At 38.5% G+C, this 9,476-nt stretch overlaps 1 protein-coding gene across 1 annotated transcript; it reads left to right on the plus strand.

The window, feature by feature from the left end:
• The first annotated feature begins 2,880 nt into the window (after positions 1–2,880).
• Positions 2,881–7,320, plus strand: LOC127548923 (vomeronasal type-2 receptor 26-like). Its single transcript, XM_051976608.1, has 3 exons — positions 2,881–2,889; positions 3,048–3,171; positions 6,392–7,320. The coding sequence occupies exons 1-3, from the start codon at positions 2,881–2,883 to the stop codon at positions 7,318–7,320; spliced, it is 1,062 nt and encodes a 353-aa protein (XP_051832568.1).
• The last annotated feature ends 2,156 nt before the right edge of the window (positions 7,321–9,476 follow it).

Consider the following 9,476-nt stretch of genomic DNA (forward strand, 5'->3'; position numbering starts at 1 on the left):
CTTTGAATCCCTTCCTCTTTCTTGAACTGTTCCCTTATTGCTCATTTTCCTTTTTCTCTCCTACATTTTAGTGAGATGAGAGAAGATTCTCTGTAAAACAAATATGTCAATTATTTCCTCTTGGAGCCAACTCTGATGAGAGTAAGATTCACACAATGTTCCACCTCCTCTCTAAGTTCCCTCAGATATGATAGATTTCCTTTGCCTCATCATGGGATGTAGTTTCCCTCTTTTGATTGCCTCTTTTCCCTTTCTGACACTATCCCCTTTCCATTTCTACTTCCCATTTTTTATGTTATGTCAATAAAATCAAATTATATATGTGGTCTTTATGTATATCCACAACAGAAATACAGTTCTCAAGAGTTCCTTTTACCTTTTCCTACTTCTCTTGAATCCTATGGTTGGAGATCAAATTTTTTCTTTGTTTTTTTTTTTTCCTTAGAAACAAATGGAATTCCTCTGTTTTATTAAATGTCCACCTTCTTCCATGGAAAAAAATGCTTGGCTGAGATGGGTAGTTTATTTTTGGCTTTGTTCCAAGTTCTTTTGCTTTTTGGAATATCACATTCCTGCCCCTTCGATCCCTTAATGTGAAGGCATCCAGGTCTTGAATGACCCTTAATGTGGCACCTCGGTATTAGAATTTTTTTTTTCCTGGCTGCTTGTAATATTTTTTTGTTAGTCTGAAAATTCTGAAATTTGGCCACAATATTCCTTGAAGTTTTTCTTTTAGGGTCTTTCGAGGTGTTTGATGAATTCTTTCAATGCCTATTTTATCTTCCGGTTCTATCACTCGTGGGCAATTCTCTTTGATGATTTCCTGTAAAATCGTATCTAGCATCTTTTTTTCATCATAATTTTCGGGTAGTCCAATGATTCTCAGGTCATCTCTCCTAGATTGAATTTCCAGCTGTGTTCTTTTTCCAAGTAAATATTTGACATTTTTCCCCCAATCTTTCATTTCTTGTTGGTTTTGCTTAACTGATTCTTGATGTCTCAATGAATCACTCATTTTTATTTGTTCAGTTCTGATTTTTAGTGAGTTATTTTCTTCATTAGCTTTTTGTATTTCTTTTTGTAGATGTCCAATTGAGTTTTTAAATGAGTTGTTTTGCTCTATGGAATTTTTTTCCATTTCACTAATTTTTTTCAGTGAGTTATTTTCTTTTTCCAATTCACAAATTCTGTTTCCCTGCACTTCTTGGGAATTTTTTACCTTTTCCAATTCACATTTCAGGAAATTGCTGCTCGCTTGTATAGTTTCTCTTTCTGTTCCCCATTTTTCTTCTAGTTCTTTTTAAGGTTTTTAATAGTCTCTTCTAGGAGAGCCTTTTGTGTTGGGAACCAACAATTGTCTGGGGACTGTCTGCTATTATTCTCTTCGGGGTGAAAAGCTGCTCTCTTTCAGTATAGAAGCTATCAACTGTCCTTTTGATTTTTTTACTCATTTTTTAAAGCCTGTAGGGTCTGCCTTCAGCGCCAGGAGGTTACCAACTTCCTCTGCAGATAAATGATAGGTGTATGGATGGGTAGCTGTCCTGCCAACCGGCTACAAAGAGCAGCGACATACTGGAGTGCTCTGGGAAAGAGTTCCCCACCTGGAAGTAACTCAGGGCTTCAGGGCCAAGCTGAGAAAGTGCCCTGCAAACAACCCTGCTGTGCAGGTTAACGAATTCCCTGGGGCTAGAAGCTGAGCAGTGAAAGTTTCACTACTCCAAGCCAAAGCCCATCCTGGTACTGTGAGTATTAGGGGGTGAGCAAGGAATAACCCTGCAGGGAACAGAAGTGTCCCTGCCCAGGGAAACACAATCAGCTGCAAAAGTTCTATTGCGCCAGACCAAGCCCCCCACTGTGCAGATTAGAGGCTGTCCCGTGCTGTGCCCTTGCAGATTTGTAACTGCCCCCGCAAAAATCCTGTACTGCAGAGTTTTTGGTTGCATGACTGTGCTATGGGTCTGCCTGAGTCACTTCCGGTTTTCGGTGGTTCTACCAAGATCTTGCTAGATTCTGACGTTTTTGAGAGTACCCTTTGTTTTAGGCTTTAATTTCTCTGATGGTTTACTGCTTTGTAATCAAGAAAGAGCAGTTAGCCTATATCAGAGTCATCTCTATAACTTCTCTCGCCACAGAGATCACACCCACACCTGGTCTGCTCAGGATTCTAGTCTCTCCCTGCCTACACTGGTCTGTTCCAGGCCTCTCAGGAAAAACCATTCATGGCTGTCTTCCAGATTATCTTCAATGGGTAAATTGTGTTCTTCTAATCTTCATGAATTTTAGCAGTCAAGTGCTATTTTTGAGGCTGAATTTAATACTTGGTTGTGAGGGGATGAGAGGGGCTTAGAAGGTCATGGGTGCCTTCTCCGCCATCTTGGCTCCACCACCCCCCCACTCCAATATATCTTAAGCTGAAAAATTACATTGCAAATGTTTCTGAGTTCTGTCACTCTAAAATCCCATTGGGCACTCGATCTGCCAAAAGTGTTATTTTTGCTTTTTCATTAAATCCGCCAATTCCATCCATTTCTCTTTCATGACTTATTACTGAAGAAAACATTTCCAATACAATATTGCATAATAGTGGTATTAATGGACATCTTTATTTAAACCTTGATCTTATTAGGAAGTCTTCTAAGAAATAAAAATTCAAATTGCCTTGGGACTGCAGTTGCAGTACAAAGACCCTGCCCAAGGAGAAGCTTCAGGCTCTTGTCAAGATATCTCCCACATCTATGACTGAGACTGGGGACATCAACTTCTCTGTAATTAACCAATACATGGACTATCTTATAAATGACCAGGGTGTGAAATACCTTTGTGTGAATGTTTCTGTAGGAGAAGGTTTGTCACTGAGTATTGCAGAAAAGTGGGTGACAAATGGAAAGAGTAAGTTGGACCATGTGATCATTCATATTCACTCCTAATTTTGTACCTGTGGAGGTGGTTATTAAAACCAGAATGGCAAAAACAGCTGCATTTTTATTTACAAATATAAATAGATGTCCGTTTAAAATGTTTATTCCAGTCTCCTGTCACTGTCTTAGGTTCCCTCTGCCGTATGTAGTGCCAGTTGTCCTGCTGGATTCAGGAAGTTGCCTTTGGAAGGGAAGCCTCCTTGTTGCTTCAGTTGCTCCCCTTGCTCAGAAGGAGAAATCTCCAGCCATATGGGTGAGTTACTGCAGGGAGATCGCTTCTCATGGCCCCTGCCAGTAAAAAAAAAAAAAAAAAAAAAACTAAGAACATATTCTTTGTCTCAATTTTCCATAAATGTCATGGCCTCTGTAAATGATTATATGAGCCTGAGAAAGAGCAGAAGCTAGAAACTTTCCTAATAAGACAAAGAGTGAAAACAAGGATTCCCATTATTACCAATATTATGAACCTTTGTACTAGAAATGTTAATTTTAACAATAAGAGAACAAAGTGAAATTCAAGCAATTAATGTATGCAGTGAAAAACACTAGTATCACTCTTTGCAGGAGGTATGGTATGTTTACAGAATCCTTGAAAATCAACAAAAACTACTTGAAACTATTAAAATTTTCAAGACAACTGGTGGATAGAAAACAAACCCACATATATCACTGCCATTTGTATGTTATCAACAAAGTGACAGGCAAGAGAAATAGAAAGAGAATCCCAGTTAAGTGTAAACAAGACAAAATATGTGGAAGTCTACTTGCCAAGACAAAACCAGGAACTGTACAAATCCAATGACATGGTAAATTTTTCCTGCTGCAAAAAGAGAAAGACAATATATAGTAAGAAGTTATTCATCATGTTATTTCTTTGATGAAATGCAATCACTTGCCCTTTTATTCCAAGATAGTGTGTCATGGATATACACAAAGGTAAAGATTAAAAACAATATATACAAGTGTCTATATATTCATATGTATATATGTAAAAGTAGAGGTGTCCATATTTATGTATGCACACATATATAAATATATATGTTTATAGATTAGGGAGTAAGACATATGTCTTTGCAAGAAATAGAAAGGGAGAAACAGATAGATATTGAGAGACAAAGGCAGAGATAGAGATAGAAAGAAATGAATAGACAGGAATAGAAACAGAAATATTGAGATGGAGAACACAAAAGTAAAAAAAAAAAGTTACCTAATGGGGGAGTTGTATTCCATACATTATAGACTGCAGATTTTTCTCTAACTTATGGGTCTGGTTTCAGCAGAAAATTTACCCAACACTGACCAAGAGCTGAAAACTAGCAGGGTCTTCAGAAATCACTCTTCATATCCCATAAGAAACCTAGAGCAATTAGCTGACTCTGTCTGCTCCATAGGAGCCATCCAAATGCTATTACCCCTTTCTACTAATGATCCAATATTACCTTTCAATATTTCATTGTTCTAATGGTTTATAGTATTGAACAATATAGTAACAAAAAAGTCAGACATAGTGAGGAATGCTAAACAAATTGATCTTTTCCCCCTGACATTTTAATCAACACAGCTGAAAGCAGGGATAGCCCTGGGACTGCACCTGGGACCTATGATTAGAGGGAACTCCTGAAGCAGGATCCATCTCTACTTAGGAAGGTCAAGTATTTAGCTGGGCCTTGTTTTCTGGGAGATACCAGGAACATTGTGGAGTAGAGTGACTTCCACAGTATTAAAAGTGCATCTGTCCCTTCATGGCCATCACCTGTTTTTGTCATATGGCACATGGAGTGATGTCAGATAATTAATCAGTTCAGCAGGTTAAGAAATGAGATATGGGATAAGTAAATCACCAAATGGGTCACAAGGCTCCTGGAGTCAACATTGCATCACAATCTCAAAGCAGAATGGATGTGGCCATGGCTTATTCAATAGTATTGCATTTGAGTCTGGCCATACGTAGTTTTGAATCCAAGAGAAAAGGCAAAAGAGGAAACCAGAGAAAAGGCTGCTTCTGTGAGAAGATCCTCCAATTTGTACAAAATTTAGACCATTCCTTAATCTCATCTGCTGCCTTAGCGGGGCACACATGGGTCTCTCCCCTGCAATGAGGGCAAATTCTTGATTTAGTGATGAGAAGGATGAGGATGACAGTGATAAAATTATAAGAACATTGTAAATTGAGGCTCAATTTTGTACTACATGTGTTCTCTCTCATTCGCTGCTCATAATAACCTTATAAAGATGGTGTGATTATTATCCTGATTTCACTGAAAGGAAAACAAAGACAGATTAAAGGATAATATTTGCTCAGAGTTACATAACAATTTTTTTTTTCTGAGGTAGGATGTAAACTCTGACTTTCTTGACTTCAAGTCCTATTCACATTCAAGTACTCATTTACTTCCTGATAGAGCATAGTCAAATTGAAACAGTTGATGGTAATTTGTGACAGAGCTAGCATATCTCTTCGGGTTTTCTCTGCAAATATGACATGGGCAATAAAAGATTTGTGAAGCTCACAGAGAAAGAGGGAGAATCAATGAGGAGGAAAAAAATAATTTTTAGGCATCAGGGAAACGGCTGATAGCAAATACAGCTCTAGTGTGTCATTGAAGCATTCTAGATGCTAAATTCAGGTCTCATGGATCTGAAAGCAAGGGTTAAAATAAGGTCAAACCAATATTCCAAATAGTAGTGAAAAACCCAAATGAAGATCCAAAAAGAATTTTTCTTTAAATTAATTGATGAAATGATGGGATTAACAGGTTATCATTTTCACTATTGAATATATCCTGAAAAGGGTTCATTTCTCTTGGGATAAATAAAAGAAATACTTCCAGAACAAAAGAAACAGGTTTTCTACAAGAAACTTGTCAGCTATTTAATAAATCATTAATCAGTCAATCAATAGTCATTTAGTATGAGAAATACTCTCGTCATAAATAAAGGGTTAGAGTGATAAAAGGGAAGTGAATCCTTCATTCAGGAAACTTCTATTCCAACAGAGGAAACAAGAATACACACACTATCTGTATCTAACAAAGAAATGTTTAAAATTCATATAAATCAGTTGAGGAAAGATGTAAACTGGGAGCTGAAAAGAATGAGGAAGTATTGATAAAGGCAGCTCTTCAACTTGAGATATTGCCCAACACAACACAGAAGTAATCTGAATATTTGATTCTAAAGGGTTCCATTGTCTAAGCTTGATTAGGTTAAGAAGAAAAGGTGTCTTCACTTACATAAAAGGAAGAAAGAGGATTTGAACCAAAGCCACACAGGGATCAAGGGCTTGAATAGATTTGATCTGGCCAGTATACCAAGTAACTTATCAGTGACTGTTTCATCCAGTAAAGAGAGAATGGAGTTTTGCATCCTGTGGAAGCAGAAGGAATTGCTGCAGCTCTCATGACTATTTTCTACTGTGGGAATGAAGAGAAATATTTCAATGTAAACTTTAAGTACTTGTTTGTCTCCTGCAGATGCCGAGCAGTGTAAGAAGTGTCCAGAGGATGAATATCCCAATGAGCAGAGAGATCGTTGCCTTCCGAAAATTGTGACCTTTCTGGATGTGGCTGAACCCTGGGGGATGGCAGTGACAGCTGTAGCTGTTTCATTCTCATTCCTCACGGCCCTGGTGCTGTGGATCTTTGTGAAATTCCAAGACACTCCCATAGTCCAAGCCAATAATAGGAACCTCAGCTACCTGCTCCTCACCTCCCTTTCCTCCTGCTTCCTCTGCTCCTTGCTCTTCATGGGTCGTCCCACCACTGCTTCCTGTCTTTTCCGACAAACAGTATTTGCAGTTGTGTTCACAGTGGCTGTTTCCTCCATTTTGGCCAAGACCATCATAGTGGTTCTGGCTTTCAGGGTGACAGGGCCAGGGAGCAGGATGCGGATGTTCCTTCATCCCAGAGTGCCCTACTGTGTGGTTCTCATTTGCTCTGGAATTCAAGGACTTTTCTGTGCCATCTGGTTGGGGACCCATCCCCCCTTTCCAGAGGCAGAAACACACTCTGAATCCAGGCACATCATCCTCACATGTAACGAGGGCTCCACCTTTGCATTTTACTGTGTCCTGGGCTACATGGGCTTTCTGGCCCTGGGCAGCTTCACCATAGCCTTCCTGGCCAGGAACCTGCCCGATGCCTTCAACGAAGCCAAGTTCATCACTTTCAGCATGCTGGTGTTTTGCAGCGTCTGGGTCTCTTTCCTCCCCACATATCAGAGCTCCAAAGGGAAAGCTGTGATGATCGTGGAGATCTTCTCCATTTTGGCCTCCAGTGCTGGGTTACTAGGATGTATTTTTATTCCCAAATGCTTTGTGATTCTCCTGACATCGTGGGAAAATAACACCAAACAGAACAAGAATCAAAGGAGTTGCAAGAGCAAGACTTCTTCTTTTTTTTAATTTGATAACTTTATTTTCCCCCATTTCATGTAAAACAATATTTTTAAACTTTTTGTAATGCTTTGACTTCCATATTCTCTCCTTTCTTCCCCAATTCCAGAAACAGTGAGATTACTACACTTGCAGTTATATAAAATATTTATACAAGCGTCATGTTGAGAAATATACATGCATCATTCCTTGGGTTAATAAAAAGGGCTCTGAAAAATAAAATTTTTACAGACTGTGTAACATCAACAGTTTCATCATAAAGATGTTCAGAATAGAATAGACCATCGTGTTGTTGAAAAAGCAAATTTCGTTGCAAGTGACGAGTCCTGCCTGGTCTTTGCTTGACTTTGTACACATTACATTTCAGTTTTCATATGTTCATGTATACCTTTCCAGATTTTTCTGGTCATCATATTTATAGAATCATCAAAGTATTCCATCACAATTACATACCACACTTTCTTCAGCCAGTCTGTGTTTGATGAGAATTCCCTCAGTTTACAATTATTTCCCCAAGAAAAGAGGTGACATCAATATTTTTGTATGCAAATTTGCTTTTCCTTTTTTTCTTAAATTTTTTTGGTTTCAAGCCAAGTAATGTTAGTTTTATGTGGAATGAATTTGCATAATTTTAGGGCCATTTCAACATATATATTTTAATCAATCAATGTCTATTGGGGATTGGCTCATATTTTAATATATTTCATTCCTTTATACATTTGAGCAGAGCTGGCTGCAGCAAAGAAAGTTGCTTCAAAATTGTTTTCACAATGATTATTGCTAACTAAATTTTCCCCAATTATCCTTTTTTTTTTCAATTCATCCCTCAGGGACTTCTGGCCAAGATGGTGGCGAGGAGGCACACAGCTGCATAAGCTCTGTGTTTTCTCTCAGAATTTATTTCATGACAAGCCTGTGAATTAATGCTTAACTGAAAAAAAACCCACAAATTGTTATCAAGAGAAGACATCCTTGAAATTTGCCTGGAAAGGTCTGTTTTTGCTCAAGGGCAGGGACGGTTTTAGATCAGGCATAGGCTGAGGGCAGGCAGTGGAAGCAAGAGCATGGAAGGCAGCTCATCACTGAGCAGACCAGAGTGGGGGGTCTCTACGGGGAGAGCTTTGCTACAGGATTGGATACTTTGCCCTGGCAGCAAGCCAGAAGATAAGCAGAGAAGCTAAAAACATAGTGGGTGAAGAATACAACCCCGAACAGCTGGAGTCTCTCAGGACCTGGCCACCCCTCCCCAACAGTGTCTCAGCCCACTCTCTGAGTCTCAGAGCACAGGCACAGCATAGCTATCGCTGTCCTGTTAGGGACTCACTGCTGCCCCCCCAACAGTCTGTAGAGGATGATCGGTAACACCACCCAACGCAAAAAAGAAAGCAGTTTCCTTTTTGTTTGTTTATTTTTTTTTCTTTTTTTCTTTGCTAGTTTGTCTTTGATCCTTATCTGACAAAATGAGCAAAAAATTGAAACGGACCTTAACCATCAACAGCTTCTTTATGGATAGAGAACAGACTCTAAAACCTGAGGAGACTAAAACAGACTGTTTCCAGGTGAATCCTCACAGTAGGAGATCATCTGTTCCTCAGCACAGATGAATCTCATAGAAGAAATTCAAAAGGCTCTCACAAGAGAGCTAGAAGAAAAATGGGAAAAGGAGAAGGAGGCTTGGAAAGAGAGTTTGGAGAAGTCATCCCACTCATTTAAAGACAGAGTGGATAAAGAAATCAAATCATTGAAAAATAAAATTAGTGAACTAGAAACAGAAAATCGCTCTCTAAAAAATAAAATTGGCAAAATGGAAAAAAAATTCCATAGAACAAAACAACTCGCTTAAAAACTCAATTGGACAATTACAAAAAGATGTAAAAAAGTGAGTGAAGAAAATATTTCATTGAAAATCAGAATTGAGCAAATGGAATTAAATCACTCGAGGAGACACCAAGAATCCATCAAGCAAAACCAAAAAAATGAAACAATGGGGGAAAAAAGGTCAAATACAGTTTTGGGGAAACAACAGACCTGGAAAATAGATCTAAGAGATACAATCTGAGAATTATTTGACTCCCTGAAAAATATAATGAAAAAAAAAAAAAAAGCCTGGACACTATTTTTCAGGAAATTATCAAAGAGAACTGCCCAGAAGTTATAGAAACAGA

Source organism: Antechinus flavipes, chromosome 1, assembly GCF_016432865.1.
Source record: "Antechinus flavipes isolate AdamAnt ecotype Samford, QLD, Australia chromosome 1, AdamAnt_v2, whole genome shotgun sequence".
Lineage (NCBI taxonomy): Eukaryota > Metazoa > Chordata > Mammalia > Dasyuromorphia > Dasyuridae > Antechinus > Antechinus flavipes.